At 39.3% G+C, this 17,087-nt stretch overlaps 2 protein-coding genes across 3 annotated transcripts; one reads left to right on the top strand and one right to left on the bottom strand.

Moving 5' to 3' along the window:
• Positions 1-26: 26 nt before the first annotated feature.
• Positions 27-1,811, bottom strand: cnfn (cornifelin). 2 transcript variants are annotated; one of them, XM_051406643.1, is made up of 4 exons: positions 1,698-1,811; positions 1,098-1,223; positions 877-1,013; positions 27-723 (listed from the first exon to the last, which is right to left on the bottom strand). In XM_051406643.1, exons 2-4 carry the CDS (start codon positions 1,219-1,221, stop codon positions 628-630), a joined length of 357 nt encoding a protein of 118 aa, XP_051262603.1. In that variant the 5' UTR covers positions 1,222-1,223; positions 1,698-1,811; the 3' UTR covers positions 27-627. The 2 variants fall into 2 exon arrangements, with proteins under 2 accessions (XP_051262603.1, XP_051262604.1); XM_051406644.1 differs by having other exon boundaries at positions 1,667-1,805.
• A 4,203-nt stretch (positions 1,812-6,014) lies between these two features.
• Positions 6,015-16,192, top strand: cxcr3.2 (chemokine (C-X-C motif) receptor 3, tandem duplicate 2). The gene is made up of 4 exons (XM_051407071.1): positions 6,015-6,221; positions 6,583-7,680; positions 12,547-13,085; positions 14,171-16,192. Exons 2-4 carry the CDS (start codon positions 6,621-6,623, stop codon positions 14,885-14,887), a joined length of 2,316 nt encoding a protein of 771 aa, XP_051263031.1. The 5' UTR covers positions 6,015-6,221; positions 6,583-6,620; the 3' UTR covers positions 14,888-16,192.
• Positions 16,193-17,087: the final 895 nt, after the last annotated feature.

Here is a 17,087-nt window from a genome sequence, read left to right as displayed (position 1 = left end):
AACATGAAAAAGCCCCAAACACAGCATGATGATTCCAGGTTTTTAATGAAATACTGTTGCTTGAATTAATATACGTTAGTTAATTACACATACATAAAATAGTCCTTTTACAGAATATTAGATGAATACATGATATTTATTGTGACGTTGTAAGCAAGAAAAACTGTATTCGGATACAATTGCGTTCCAAAAATAAATAATGTGTGTAAATTAACCACTATACTGTACAGGAAATCTCCGCATAAAGACAATTTCATCTCAGTGAGTGAATATTTAACTTAAAGACAGTGGTTCAATGTAAAAGTTTAGACCTGTTGAAATACTGAATTATTTTTTTTGTTATATCTTCTTCCATATGAATGATTCAGTCTCTGAATTGCTTCCTGCATCTCTAATTTTTTATTTTACGTATATAGTTGTGATGTAATATATATTATGTTAAAATAGTATAGAATAATAAAGTTAAACAAAAATTGCCATTCAGTCTGATTATCACCAATCTTCTCACATTATAAAAACACAGTACCTAATTATTGTCATGCCAACAAATGTCAAATTTAATCTGAAATTCAGAAATTGCGTCCAGACAATGGAATGTGAATATTCTCTTTCTTTGGAATTTAAAAATTAGACTCGTCCCCTTATCTTCTGCTCCCGGGCCATCTGACACAGTCCACACAGAGGCAGGCAGGCCATGACTACCCAGTCATCACACACCGAGCCCTGGGAAGAAGGACAGGCACAGTAAACTGGTGACGAACGTCACTTAGCTCATGCAAAAAAACTTTTTTTGTGGTGATGACCCATGATCAAACACTAGGTCTCTGCATTTAAATTTGTTTTTGTGGTCTAATCTTTACACTTCAGCACACTTACGGTAATATGGTATTTGCTGCGGATGCTTGTCCTCAGAGCAATCATGGCACCAGGAAGGAAGGGAATGCAGCAGCTGTCGTCATTGTCCTGAGCCACTTTACAGGCCAGGATGCAAGGGACGAACGTTGCACAAAGACCTGGAGAGGAGAAATATGTTTTCCTGTTCAACATTTTACAATGTTGGTTAATTTCTGCTTCCACAAACACACGTAAACACTTACAGATGCCACAGTCTTCACAGCAGTCGCACACATTTGAACTCCAATCTGACAATCCGGTGGAGACAGTGTACTGTGTGACGGAGACCTGAGGCTGCGAGTTGATCACATTTGACTGGAACTCCATTGCTGCAAATAGAGAACAAGGAATATGAGGAAGAGCAGAAATGTAAAAACAGATCATACTGGATCATTTTCATGATTTGACAAAATAATAAGGTAGTTGCAAAACAGTAGTATTAAAAAGGAATGCAATTCAATTCAATTGTATTTGTATAGCGCCAAATTATAACAGGAGTTATCAGATGACACTTTTCAAATAGAGCATGTCTAGACTGTGCTCCTACGCTTCATATATGGTAACATTTTCTGGCTCTATTGAGGCACTGTATCCTCCAAGCAAATATCCTGCTCCGTGTCCTGTCCTGTGCCATCGAAGCAAACCAAAGACAATTATTTCAATAATAGTGTCCCAGAAACCAGAGAGGCAAGCATTAAATTACTACAATCCGTTGTTGTAATTAATAGTGATGGAAGCCGGATGACTTTTCCATGTAGCAGTTCTGGCCAACCTTAGTTTGGAGGGAACGTCTCAGATCTCACCTCCTGAAGTTCGTGTATGGCTCCCGGAAAAGTGATCTGAGGTTGTAGATGGTCACGGGGGAAATCCACAAACAGGAGGGCAAGGCTAAGGCCACAGCTCTTATACCCAGTGCGACATCAGCCGTATACTGAAGCCCAGTTTCTATGCTGATATGACATGTCAAACAAAGGCCATTTGGGCAGGCGCAAACATCTTGTAAAGACCCAGATATTTAGTTTTGGGGCGTATCAAGGGTGCACCTAACATGACGTGGTCTTTATCAGCATTCAGCAATTGAAGAACAAAGTCATAGATAGTGCATATTTGTATTTCAGAAACTTATAAACCAGATTTTACTTTAAGAGCAGGTGTGGTGTGTGTACACACTGTGGGTCAAACTATGAATGGGAAAATAAAAGTATAAAAGTGAGCTGTGGCCCTCACCTGACATGAGATGTTTGAAATTGTATAGTATGTGCTGATGTACACAAATATAGGAAAAGACAGATATCCAACACAAATAACATAAAATAAACACAATTAAATCAAATGTAACAACTGCTTGTGTAGCATAGCAGGTTATCTTCGTGGTTAACTCGACATCACCTTGTAAACCGCCTCTCTCTCCTCCGTCCACAATCTTGTGAAAAAAAACGCAGACAACATTTGGAAGACGTTGGTGACGTAGAGGCTTACTGCACAGGGCACAGAGACTGTAAAAATCCTCTAGTTTACCCAGATGATCTTTATGAAAGATATCGATTCTCATCTGCGAGAATTCAGCAGCTATCTATGCCAGCTACTAGGGCCAGAATGCATTTATGTTCCCATTTAATTGTTATAAAGATCACAGAGGCTTTTTATGGTCGCATGTAATTATATTTATAAAGAATAGAAGTACTTTTTGATATACATAGACCAGGCCTTTACACAGAACTCTTTATTTCCAGAGGAATCCAGAGGGTGATGGGTGCATCTGATTGTATATTTATTCTAACAGCAGCATTACATTCACACAGGTCGCCTTCAGCCTTGGCGCTTTAGGGAGTAGATTTTTAATTCAGTTCTCAGGCACCATGCCTGATTTATAGAGGCATATAGCAGTTTTAAATTCATATAATACTCAATTCAATACACTGGCCCCTACTGCAGTAGATTAATCCTTTAACTTTTTTTAAAACTCCTCATATCCTGATATTATCATTGTACATTTTTCTAGGGACAAATAAGGAGCACAAGACATTATAAAAAAAAAAACTTCTTCCTGTGCTGCTGAACACGCCCCTGGCATGTGGACACACACACTTAAGTTGACACTGAATAAACCAACATCTTAATCACCGTCGTCGTACCATTTAACAGCAATGTAGGCAATCAGAATGTGACAACACGAATGTTCCTTGGAAACACTGAGTTAAATCTGAGTAGGTTAAGCTCCCTTCATAGTACAGCCCTCTTGTCAATAGAGCACTCACACACCTGTAAATATGCCAATACCTGGTCCTCTAATCATTTATTAACATGCCTTGCTGCTGAACAATTAACCTCAATGTTCTGTTTGGGGTGCTGGACACCACAGACCCTCTTTAACAGCTTAAAAAGCATACTTAATGGATTCTCAGAGGCCCCTGCTGTAAAACCTTGGTTAATCATAATGAATTTGCATATGCTCTACATCTGTGATTGGTGTTGACAGTACTGTTTACAAATGATTACCCTCCTAAATCCAAAGTCTGTTTGGATCACAGCTGTTGGAGTTTTATAACAGTTTATTCATTAGAGGTCTGACAGAGATTTAAACCTCTCTAACCCACAAACAAAAGGAATATATTTGTTCATGTGAAACCCATATAACATAACATTTATCGTCATTTCTGTATTTTGTTATAGTTTTATTTTTACACATACACAACACACACACAAGTGGAGTCCGTGAGACTCAAACAATGAGGAAGTAAAGCAAGTGTCAACAAAACACAAAGGTTAAACATGATAAAACGCTGACCCTGCATAGTCACTACTTGATCGTATTATGGTCATGGATTTGTTAGTTTACATTCAGGAACTTTTTGTTTCTTAGACAGGCAAAGATTTCTGAACATTTTTTGTCAGATACCTTCAGATCAACTGGCTCACCTGCAGTAAGGTTACTGAGGTGTGGCCATAAAACAGGATCCAAATGTGTTATTCTAAACTGCAACAGGATTATAAACTAAACTCAGATTACGAAAAACGCCTGCCAAGACAAGACAGAACAGATATTGTTGTGCTCTCCTCTGACTCGTTCGCAGCATGTATGATTTCACATGCTTTTTAAAACTCGCAATTAACTTCTCAAATGTACCGTTTTAAGTCCTTAAGGTTTTTAAAAAAATATATTTTTTGACCTATCTCACAGTGATCAAGTTTCAAACCTGCAATAAATAAAGAAAAGATATGCAGCACATTTTCCATTATCTGAGAGGGCCAAATAAAAAAAGAATAAAATATAGTTTTTCTCTGTTCACTAAAACAAAACTTCCTTTCCACAGATATAAAGTAATTTACAGATATGTGATAAGTTAGCCTAATGCAGATATATTGATGTAGGAGCTATTTTATTATTTAGATTTTTGTTTTGATTCATGTTTTTGCACTTCTTTTGTAGAGTGAATGAATCATGCCTGGACAAAAGACTAATAAGTATACACAGAGGCCTGTGTTAGAGGTAGCCTACTTCAGAAACAGTGTCACCACTACATATTTTGTCCACCAGAGAGCACTGACTAGTTGAAATCCGAAGGGATCCATATCAAGATTATCTGATTATGTAATGTGTTTTTGTTTTAATAAATGACTGTCAGCAGATTCCTATTAGATCTTTTAATCAGTCAAGTTAACACTTCTTATAGACAGTGGTGTATTGGAGCAAAGGCAAAAAGGAAGTGGAACCGCTTGCAGAGCTCGGGTCATATCAGAGAGCCACAGAGGTTCCAAGTTTTAAAAAATGAAGCATGGCAGTGAGCTAAAAGGCTCTTTGGAGAAGTCAGAAGTCCTTCTTTCCTTTCCTCCATGTGCGCACCAGATTATATATATATATAACTTCAACAATATGCTTCTGTGATGTGTAATACACTGCTCATCGACTATGACAGAAGGAAGCAAAATATCAGTAAAGTTGCACAACAACAGAATTTTCCCCAAAGACCCTCAGTCGAGACAGAAGTAACCGCAAGTGTGTTCAGTTCCTCACACATTTAACACATTAATTGTTTGGTTGTTTTTTTTTAATCTTACAGAAATACTAAAAGGGGAATGAGGACTTCACACTCTGTCCATCCTGTCTATCTCTGTGTCTGTGAAGGGCATTATGACTCACTTTACCGCTTCACAAAATTTGAATGCTGAGCGGAGTTTGAAAGGGTTTTTTATAAAACCCCAATTCAAACCCCTATCTACACTTCAGAGGTTAAAAATGTTTCCGTGGCATTTGCTCATATCAGGTATCTGCAGGTAGATGTCAAATCACTATCCCAATATTATTTTAATTGGTTAAAGTTGTTTTAACAGAGCATGAAAGAGATTTGAATAAATGTAATTCAACAGCAGAGGGCATGCATGCAATGCATATCTAATGAGAAATAAAGTGGTGTTCCTGTCTGTTATTTTCAGCCACAAAGATGCACAAAATACTTCCTGTTTAAGCGTATCTAATCACATATAGTATTTAATCCATCCAACATAAGCTTCATAGTTTTCTTCTTTACAAGATCTCAGAGGGTGAGTAAGTTAATTTGTTTGTTTCATTTAGCACAAACTACATATAAACAGAGGTCTACCTTGAATTGTTTTGTAGTTTTCTTAAACAATTTTTATTTCATTTTGACATTCTGAGATTTGTAAAATACGGATTGCCCAAAATCTAAAGTCTTCACCTACAATATACTACAATGTAATCTGGGTGTACTGCTTAATATCCCAAAACAAATAAATAAAGAATAACATAGTAGAGACTTTGAAATTTTTGTCAACTGAGCACTTTCACTTCTCGAACCATTTGCAAAAGATTGTTCTGTAAAACCAGTTTCTGCTTCTTGAAGGTTACATTCCCATAAATGTTGTTCCCTTTTGATATTATGATATGGAAAGCATTTTATACATAAAATAACTTGGATCCGCAGTAGATACAGGTGTACAATCTAGAAGATAGAAAATAGATTATTTTTCCATATAGAGTAGTTCAGTCATGCACTGTCTGTCTGGCCGAGCTTTACAGCTGCCCCATGCCACGTTTTAAAAATATATGTCACAATTTCCCAGACAGTCATCTATTCCTACTAAAGCACTGTTCTTTGCATCCGTCTAAAATCTGCAAGGATTCAGTTCCTGAAATTATGACTTCTTCTTTCTGATCCTCCTTCATCTGGACAAGAGTGGCATAGATAGAAAAACTAATGTGTTTATGAGTGTGCTGTCTTTGACTGTTGTAGGGTTTCAGGTGTTCTGCTGCCTCCTTGTTTGCAACAAATATGGATCAAGTGACGCCAACCACAGAAGATTACTGGGTGAGTGGCCATTTTTATGTTTGATATACTTCTGTCTGAGTTTGCACTTTATTTTCTTTAACATGAGCAGATTTAATACACTGTATACAGGAACATATTCCTCCAAGAGATATTTTCAAATGAGTTATTCAACTGTCATATAGTATCAAGCATGTATATCAATTATCTTTAGAGTTAAGTTTTTTACTGAAACAGATTTTATTTGACGTTTTTTGAAATGTTATTATAGGCTTAAATGAAGAAAAAAAAGAAAAAGATTGGTTTCCACTTTATCTGTAAAATGTTGATAAGTGCACTTTTCCTGAATAACTCATCTGTTTCTAGAATCTGACAGAACTGCTTTCCCCTCTTCTGTCAACAGGGATTTGATGAATATGACAATTACACCATGCCCCTGACATGAGCAGCAGTAGTGCAGAGCCATGTTTACAGGAGGACATCTACAGTTTTGCAAAGGCGTACTCCCCTGTTGTATACATTCTGGTGTTCCTCCTGGCTGTGGTGGGCAACGTCCTGGTGCTGTGTGTGATCCGACGCTACCGAAACACTCAGAGTGGTGGTGCCTGTGCCTTCTCTCTGACAGACACCTTCCTCCTTCACCTCGCCATTTCTGACCTGCTGCTGGCCTTCACCCTGCCCCTGTTTGCAGTGCAGTGGGCTCACCAATGGGTGTTCGGCTTGGCTGCTTGCAAGATCTCCGGTGCCCTCTTTTCCCTGAACCGCTACAGTGGCATCCTCTTCTTGGCCTGCATCAGCTTTGACCGATACCTGGCCATTGTTCACGCTGTGAGCTCTGGCTGGAAGCGCAACACCTGCCATGCCCAGATTGCGTGTGCCGTCATCTGGGTGGTCTGCCTGGGCCTGAGTGGAGTGGACATTACTTTCAAACAGGTAGTGGAGGTGAAGACTATAGGTCATCATAAGACACTCATGTGCCAGGTGTGGTTCGTTGAGAACTTCAGACAGTGGCAGGCCGGGCTGCAGCTGATCAGTGTGGTTCTGGGTTTTGGGCTCCCCCTGCTGATCATGCTCTACTGCTACATGCGCATCTTCAAGTCTCTTTGCAATGCCACTCGTCGCCAAAGGCGAAAGTCTCTCCGCCTCATTATCTCCTTAGTGTCTGTGTTTGTCATCTGCTGGGCACCGTACAACTGCTTCCAGCTGGCAGATAGTCTGCACTGGCTAGGAGTGGTGACTGCAGGTTGCCAGTTTGGTCGTGTGGTGGACATTGGGACTCTGATCACTGAAAGCGTGGGGCTGTCACACTGCGCCCTGAACCCTCTGTTGTACGGCTTTGTGGGGGTAAAGTTCAGGAGGGAGCTTGCCAAAATGTGTAAGGGGCTGCTGGGACAGAGAGGCTGGCAGGGGATGGAGGGATGGAGGAAGAGGAGGAATAGAAAAACCACAGGATCGTTCAGTTCTGCAGAAAGCGAAAACACCTCTTATTCTGTGATGGTGTGAAACCAAGATAGGCCTAATTAAAGAGGAGATGTGGTTGTGTGTGTGTGTGTGTGTGTGTGTGTGTGTGTGTGTGTGTGTGTGTGTGTGTGTGTGTGTGTGTGTGTGTGTGTGTGTGTGGGAGGTTAAGAGAAAAGTAAAGAAAATAAACTGAAATATAAGTTCAGTTTAATGAAGACTTTAAAAACATTCTCAGCGAGAAAGTTTTCTGCCTGTCCCCCTGGTGCTTTAACATCTGGTTGTTGATATGGTGCAGCTTACAACACGTTGTTTTTATGTTGTTTATATTTTTTATGCAAGAATATTATAGTAAAGTCTTTAAGTTAGAGTGGAACAGAGATAAAAACACATGCTGAGGCCTTTTATGTGAAAATGTGTTCATTTTTTTGTCCACAGGTCAAATGTTGTGCAACATATAGATTTCTTCATACTCCTAAAAAAAGCTTGATCAGCAGTTAAGATGTAGCCTGTAGCTTCAGCAGTCAGACTCATATCTCACATCCTTGCACTTGGTAGATTAGTCTCATCAGATTCCACACGCAGATACGTTTGCAGGAAACGTTTTCAGCTTATAAAACAGTGAAAATGCTCATATATGTTGAAAAGTTGTACATGTTGAAATGATCATTTTGCAATTCTTTTTTTCATGGCCCATATAAAGCTGTTTTTACAGCTGTGTGTTTCAAAAATGAACTGCTGTAAAGGAGGAAATGAAATGACTCATTTTGAGTTTTGTAATACCCAACGTTTTTGTTATTTTCAAAGATTTGTGGAATAAATATTTTGGAATAAAAATAAAGTGTTGTTTTTATATATTAATCAACACCTCAGGTTCTCTCTCTACATGTTCATTACTTTCATCCAGCACAGATCTCATGATTAATACAAATACGAGTGAATATAAGTCTGGAACTACAATGAACTGGGTGTGATGACGAAACAGAGCGCCTTGGAGAGAATGACGCCTTTGATTCTGAGTCACTGTAACACTTTGGCAAGCACAGGTCCAAACCAGCAAATGACAACATCATACAAATGTGTTATTTAAAAGCCAGCATGTGGAATTTAATCTGAGATTATTATTCATGTTTTGAAGAAATTCTAAATGAAAGCATACGGTCAGTGGGGGAGTATTCAGAGGAGTTAGGAGGATCCAATGGCAAGTATAGAATATAATATTCATACATGTGGGGTTTTTGTTTTTTGGTGGGGGGTGGCTTTTATCGTATTTAATTGATAGTGATAACTGAAGAGTGACAGCAATTGGAAGGAGAAATAAAGGGGATGGCATGCAGCAAAGGGCCACGGGTCAGAGTCAATCCCATGGCTGCTAAAGCAAGGACTAAGCCTTGGGGATCAGATTTACCAGGTGAGATATCAGGACACCTGTATGTTTTCATTAGTGTATAATCACCTGAATATAGAAATCATTGTGTTTTCATTACCTTTGCCTTGATCAAATTTAAACTTGTGGTTCCCAATCTTTTTGACTTGTGACCTACAAAAACGCAGTGTAAGGCCAAAATGCATTTGAAAGGTAACATGCTCTTGTTTGCTCATTTAGTATGGGGCTTAAAGAAAGTTTTATTTGGTTCTTGTATTCAGTTAGTCATCTTCGAGTAGCTTTAACTTCACGACCAGATGCCACTAAATCCTAGACACTGGTGATAAAACTAGTGATGTTGTGTAAAAATACCCCATTAAGTGATTATTCAGCAAAAGGTATTTATGTTATTATGTGTAGTGTTTTATTAATTTATATGTGGGAAGACTTTACATGTTGCAGCTGACCAAGCACATTTTAATTATATTACTGTGTAGACTGCTGAGTTGATTCTTTTATATAAACTGACATTTTGTGTTTTTACATTTTTTATATGCCAAATATCTAGAAATAATGTAAATACAAAAATAAAGGTACTACAAATGCATAAATTACAAGTATGAAAATTGGCAAGGAAACAAAGGGGAAAGTAGCAAAATGAGATTCTGGTGCTTAATGTTTGTCTGTTTAAAAATATTACCCACAACATCCCCCAAAAAACAAAAAGGTAAGGCCAATGTAAGGCCAAAATGCATGAATGAGGACTCATTTGAAAGGTAAGTTTGTGGTGTCACTCGCATCTCCAAACCTGAACCAAGATCAAGCTCTGGCTGAAATCAACACAAATGATTGCTTTGTGTTTATCGTATTCATTATCATATTGATTCTATTTATTATCTCACACTGATGGACTTTTATGTATTGTCCTGCTTTATGTAGTTATTTACTGTTCTGTTGTCATTTCTTGTCTACCTGCCCAGGGGACAACAGATGTAAATTAGCTGTTAACTAACTCTGGTGTCATTACTTTTAATTGTGTGCTGTCCCTGCAAATTAAATTAAAAGATATAAAGGTTAAACATGGGAACATTTTAATGCACTATGACTACTTTAAAAATGTTTTGCTATAATACTTAAATACTTTGACCGTAGTAAGGTTTAGACTGCAGAACTCATAGTTGATAAAAGGTCTTAAAGGTCCAGTGTGGATCTAATAGCAACTACTGATGAAGTTGCAGATTTTAGGATTTTAGGACTATGGTTCTCTTCCACAGAGTCTGCCATGTTGAACCACCTTGTTTCTATGGAGGCCCAGAAGGACAAACCAAACACTGGCTCTATATGAGGCCTTTGAAATAGCACTTGAGTAAATATATTATTATTATGGTCCACAGTAATACTTTGGTTATTTAGCATACCTCAAACACTTGGCTTATTTCAATAACTGAGTAAAACCATGATCCTCCTAAAAAAAAATAGTGGTGTGTAGCACAGGCAGGGGCAGGAAAGCAGAAGGGCGGCCTCTTCAGGAACGGATGGACTGTGTTTTTAGATCCAGACCTTTAGTTCCTGCTTAAAGACTCTTGGCACCTAGTGGAAATTTAGTATTGTTTTTCTGTTTGTTTGTTTCAGGGAGTTTGTTATTCTTGGGTTTTGTTTCTTGGTTTGTCATATAGGGTTTTATCTTGTCTGTTTTGCCAAAGTGCAAGAAATTTATTTTTTACTTCTGTTTTTTTTTTTATCTCTGTTACCTGCACACTACTGGCCTCCGCCCAGGGACTACAGATGAAAGTCATTTTTAGCTACATCTGGCACCATATCTGTTTTGTGCATTGTCCCTGCTAAATAAACATTAAGTAAAATAAATAATTACAGAGTGGTGTGTGGAACAGGCACCGACAGGAAAGCGGAAGGGCTGTTTTTAAATGGACAATGTTTGGTTCCAGACCTTAATATCCTGCTTTAGGACTCCTGGATCAAGGTTCTGTTACTGAGCCAGAATACTCCCCTGATAGCCTCTAGGAAGGGAAAAAGCAAGGGGAGGGGATCAGAATAGGATGAGAAGAGAAAGTGAAAGTGCAGGGTCCCCTTATACACAAGACCATAGCTGAACTTTTCCTTGTATTCAGCTTAATGATCTTGATGACCTTGTAACCCTGCAGGCTGGAACAGGCCTGTGGTTGTGGTTCAGTTTGGAAACTGTGAAACAGCTCCATCTAGTGGAGAGCAGCTCCTTGTGCGACGCATTGTTCGCTTTGTGTGAAATATTTACATATCTGCGTCAAGTCAGACATAGAAAGTGGGAACGCGGACGTGGGGCAATTCGGCCTTCAAATTAAAGCAACTTTTTTCCACAATTATGGCAAAGACCATGACGACTGCGCCATTTTTATCACTCCATGTGCTTCTCAATACAAACCGAAGAGCTCTGTCTATGTTTCAGCATCTTTCTCTTGGATTTATATTCGTAGATGCTGCTGTGTTTTTTATTACACATTTTATTTTGAAAAACAATTGATCGGGCGACGCGTTTTTATGTGAGTTGGCAGATTTCGGTAGAGGAGGCAATGTGCGAGAGGTTTTGACATTTGACGAACCAAAACAATCCGCCGAGGAACTAATTAAAGTGCGTTAACGTCAGTTCCGTACATGTCCCGGTTTGTAATGTAACCCGGTGCCCGTCTGCAGGCGACGTGCGTCTGTGTTAGAAAACTTCCAGCTGGTAAAGCGCAGTTTATCTCATCGTCTGTTTTTCAGTTCCCCCTGGTACCCGGTGGTTCTGTGTCCGAGGATTCACTCCTGAAGTGTGCGTTCAAACAGGAAAAAGTTTATTCTTTTGTTTGTCTTTCGGCTGGACTTGAGCGGCGCTCGACAACTGCAGGATCTCGTCCTTGTCCTCCCTCCGAAAAACAGCGACTGACTTGCGAGTGCAGACCATACAGTCGACGATCCAGAGCTGTTGACCTCAGGGTGAAGGGATACCTGCGAGTTTCTGTGTTTGTCCTTATTTAGTATCAGTCCACAGCGCCTGAAAACTTACTGACCTCTACAGCTGAAGCCCTTTATGGTAAGACTCTCAAGGTTTATTTTTGTCGTGTAACATATTGGCTCTTATGTTATAATAATATTACATAATAATAATATAACTAGAGATGAGTAGAGACCTGTTTTTAGTTGTAACCATTACTGCAGTACTAACATTCAAGCCAATCCCTTTCTGTTTCTGTATTACTCTTAGTTTCGAAACGGATCCCTGCTGTAGCCTGTGTGCCATATTTATCTGCTGTATGTCTACTTCAGTAATCAAAAGTGACAGTCACGGACACTGTGCATGACATAGCTTCATAGATGTGTGTGTGTGTGTGTGTGTGTGTGTGTGTGTGTGTGTGTGTGTGTGTGCATATGACCAAGGGGAACATTGCTTTTCCGTTTAAATCCACTCCACTGTTGCTTCATCCAGTGACTTTGCACCATGTGAGGTATGTGTCCGTGTGATAACGAATGAATCCTCAGCTGGGTTTCCCAAAGGGGGAGATTTTTAAGACTTCACTGTCACATGGCTGTATGAGGACACACACCGAAAGAGAGAGAGAGAGAGAGAGAGAGAGAGAGAGAGAGAGAAGAGAAAGAAGAACGTTTGGTTTAGTATTCTTGACACCCAGAAGAAGCAGCAGCATTTTGTTTTTTATTATTCCTCACTGAGTTTAACCTGTTTGTCTCCACAGAAGATGTCCATGGAATTGGAGCTCGGTGGAGTATTTGCCAACAACAGCACTTATGACTATGACTTGGACTATGAGTACAAAGATGATTCTGAGTCAAAAGACACTGCATTGGTGTCGATCCCGGTTCTGTACTCCATGGTGGTGATTGTAGGTCTGCTGGTGAATGGACTACTCCTGTTCGTTTTGGCTCAGAAGAGGCGATCCTGGAGTATATCAGACACCTTTATGCTCAACCTGATTGTTGCAGACATCCTTCTGCTGCTGGTGACGCTGCCCCTCTGGACTGCACAGGCCGCTCAACACTGTGAATGGTGCTTCAAAGACTTTTTCTGCAAGATCAGTGGAGCTGTTTTCAATGTAAGTAGCGGTTGATTTAAAAAACAACAACGTGTGACCTTTCTAATTTTAGATTTATGAGAAATCAAATGAGTGCAGATGCAGCAAAACTGTACATGAATGCAATGATATTATCACATTTTGCATACTGTAGTACAACCTGGTCTCAGACACATATTATTTTAAGGCAACCTCTTCAGACTCTGTATAAGCATACATCCTATATTATAATGTAGTATAATATAACATGTTGACCTTTGTAAACTGTTTATGTACAATGTTGGTTTACTATTCAAAATAATTCACAATTTTGCAGCTCAACCTCCTAAACAGTTTGTAGCAACATGGCTCACGGTTAACTAGAGGTTCCTCCAGTGGACTCCAGTTGAGTTCTTTACCACTGAGTATCAGAGAGTGCAATACCCCCTAGTGTGAAAACTCTGTCGTCAATGAGCTGCGAGACATTGAATGTAGTAATTTCTGATGAATTGTATGTCCCTGTGTTGGGATTGCTGATTTGCTCCCTAGAATAAATGTATTATTGTTTTTCTGTTGTTTGTTTGAGGGTGATTCTTATTCTTGGGTTTTGTTTCTTAGTTTGTCATATAGGGTTTTATCTTGTCTGTTGTGTAAGGTTTTAATTTTTTACTACAGATTTTTTATCTCTGTTACAGATGAAAGTCATTTTTAGCTATATCTGGTAAAAATACATGCTTACACGCTATGTCCCTGCTAAATAAACACCAAATAAATATAATAATATTTAAAATAATAATAAAATAATACAGAGTGGTGTGTGAGTGGTGGGTAGAACAGACAGGGACAGGAAAGCGGAAGGGTGGTCTCTTAAGGGCGATGTGAGAAAGTTGTTTTTGGATGGACTGTTTGGCCCCAGGCTTTTAGTTCCTGCTTAAAGTCTCTTTGCAGATCAAGGTTCATTGTACTTAATACTGCTATTGAGCAAGAGTACTCCCCTGATAACCTCCAGGAAGCTCAACATTTCTTGGAAAAGGCAAAAGGAGGGGATCAGAGTAGGGGAGAAGTGAAAGTGAAAGTTCCCCTCTTACACAACACCATAGCTAAACTTTTCCTTTTGTTTTTCCTAGATCAACTTCTACTGTGGGATCTTTCTGCTGGTTCTCATCTGTCTGGATTGCTACCTGTCCATTGTCCACTCCATCCAGTTTTACTCCTCTGAGAGGCCCAGGTTAGCTCATATTAGCTGCCTGTTGGTCTGGATCAGCTCCCTGATCCTCTGCGTCCCTGACTATATTTTTCTGGTGGCTGGGAAAGATCCAGAAGAGAAATCCGTGTGTGTTCACAAATACTCTCTGTCACCTACTGACTGGCAGCTGCTGTCCCGCCTGCTCCACCACCTGCTGGGCTTCATGCTGCCTGCAGCCGCTCTGATTTGCTGCTCCTCCGGGGTCCTGCTACGGCTGCGGCACAGCCCTACAGACCTCCAGAAGAAGAGGTACATCATGGTCATCCTCCCCCTGGTAGTGGTCTTCCTCCTCTGCTGGACGCCGTACAACATCACACTCATTGTGGACACCGTCAGAAGAAGCTCTGAGAAACTTAATGATGGTTTATTTACTGTTAGTTCCCTGGAGACACCTCTAATAGTCACATCTGCTCTGGGCTGCACTCATGCATTCCTCAGGCCTCTACTCTGTCTTTTCCTGGCGATGCGGAGACGTGCTACAGATGACAGCTCGCTGTGGGAGATGGGTGTGGGAGAGAAAGTTCTGCCTGACCAGCGTCCAGTAGAGGAAGAACTGAAAGAACTAAATGTCGAGCATCAAAAGCAGTCAAGTCAGTGATGAAGAAGGGACAGAAATGCCCTCTTGTTACTCAGAAGTGACCAAACAATGCTTCAGACTTGAGGGGAATTTAATGTGAAGTCATGTCATGAGTTCAAGGGGTGGAGGACTATATTCTGTCTAATGAGGAGAAGTAGATATTTTTAAAAGATTGACACCCTGACATTGCACTTCAATGTGAAGGTTTCAGAGCCACGTCATATGACATATAATGTACTTTTATTTTGTTATCACTGTTGCACAACTTTTTACCCTAAATCATGAGTTGTTGTTTTTTTACTCAATTGTAGATATCTGTATTTTTTTAATTGTGTATTATATGTACTAAAAATTAGTACTGAAATCAAACTGTTTTTCTGTTATTTTATATGTATTTAAAATAGTCAGTGAACAGGTTTCACCTGTTGCGCAATCTTCAATCATAAAGCTAATGTCATAATGTTTGAAAAGAAACATAAGCTGTTATCCTTGTCGATGTTATTGTGATCCGACATTAAACAGTCCGACAGTTTATAACTTTATGGCTGATAGCATGTCACAAACTGTTTAACTTTTCATTTTACACGTTGTCTTCAGGCAGTAACGAGATGTGTGAATTCCACAATTGTGCAGTGAGCATGGGGATGTCTGTATATGACCACAGTGATGGAATTCCCCCATGGCAAATCCAACAGCCTTTTTTATCTTTCACTTAATTGTTGCAACATGCAGACTGTAGGACACAGCATGACACAAACAGGTGCTGATGTCATCAGTCAGGTGACCGGGGAATAGGAAGAGGAAGAGCTCTTTGTTGGTGCTGCGGGCTTTTCATAGCTCTCTGTTTTCTCTCATATAAAGACTTGTCTGTCTGTTTGAACAGAGACCAGTGTGCCTCTAATGCACACAGCTCTCGTCGCTGAAAAAAAAGAGTGTAGGAGGCAAACAGGAAAGAAAAGGACTTAGGGAGGATAACATCTTATTTTAAAGATGTACATGTTTGGGCCGAGCACAAAATCTGTGTTATCACTTTGAAGCCTTGGTGCAGGTTTCGGCCTGCCAGACAAACCTGATTTCTGGGCTCAAGGCAAAATCATGATGTTCAAAACAAACAGGATACCAGCACTCACAGATAAATAGCTTCTTGTTTATTATGTTTCAGCTACGAACATGGGCGGTGATTATATAGTTATGAAAACATACTTAACCACATGATGTTCCATCTCTACCAATAGATCATCCTACATGTTACACACTGGACATTTAATAAATATAAATGTAACCTTAAATAAAGTGTATTTTCACAAATGGGTATTCTTTAAGAAACTCAGTGTGCAGTCATTTCACACAAGAAGAAAAACTTGTTTTCCTCCTCTCAAGCTACAGTTCACCTTCCTCTTTCCGCTTTAACCAGAATAGTGTTCAATTAGATCAGAAGACTTGTGGAAAATGTGGTTTAATCTGAGAAATGCTGGTTGACTGTAGCAGCAGCAACACATCAAGTTTATAGCATTACTGGTTATAATTAGTCTTCAGTATTGCATCAAATTAAACTCTTGTTTCCTGCATCTGCTAGAGCTTATCTGTTAACTGAAATAGATTCACACTACTTATCAGTGCTTTCCTTTAATGAGAACTAAACCTGTTATCAGTACAAACACAGATTTTGTTTCGTGTCAGGACAACAAGAAAGGGCATTGATTCCCCGCAAGAAACCAGGCACACTAAAAACAAAGACAGAAATAAGTTTTATTCTGACTATATGATTAAAAACAAAACCAGCATATGTTGACCACACACCACACCAAGTTTAATGTGCTTGAATGAGCCAGGTACGTCAGTGGTGGTATGTTGTGGTGCTGCATATTGGTTGATCTGAAGAAGTTACAACATTTCTCAGTGCTTTCTGCTGCTCTTGTTTCTTTTCTGCTAAAACCACGTGTCTGAGGATGTGCGGCTTTTTTTTTGTCACTTTGTTTCAATTTCCTGTCAAAAAGATGTAAGACATTTCCACTGAAACCCTTACATGTGGGTTTGCATTTTAAGATTTTTTCTTACGTGTTATCACCAGAATCTAACTATACCAAAAACATATATAGTATTTTAGAAAGCGCTACAAAAAGTTATATATATTAAAATGCAGATGCAGAAGGAAGACCGAGAATAGAAAGGGACATTGCACAATCTAACTTCTCCTAAAGTTAAAATTGTGAGATTTTGT

This window comes from Dicentrarchus labrax, unplaced genomic scaffold (assembly GCF_905237075.1).
Source record: "Dicentrarchus labrax unplaced genomic scaffold, dlabrax2021, whole genome shotgun sequence".
NCBI classification, from domain to species: domain Eukaryota; kingdom Metazoa; phylum Chordata; class Actinopteri; family Moronidae; genus Dicentrarchus; species Dicentrarchus labrax.
The sequence above is the reverse complement of the archived record's forward strand: the minus strand, read 5'-3'. Positions and strand labels throughout refer to the sequence as shown.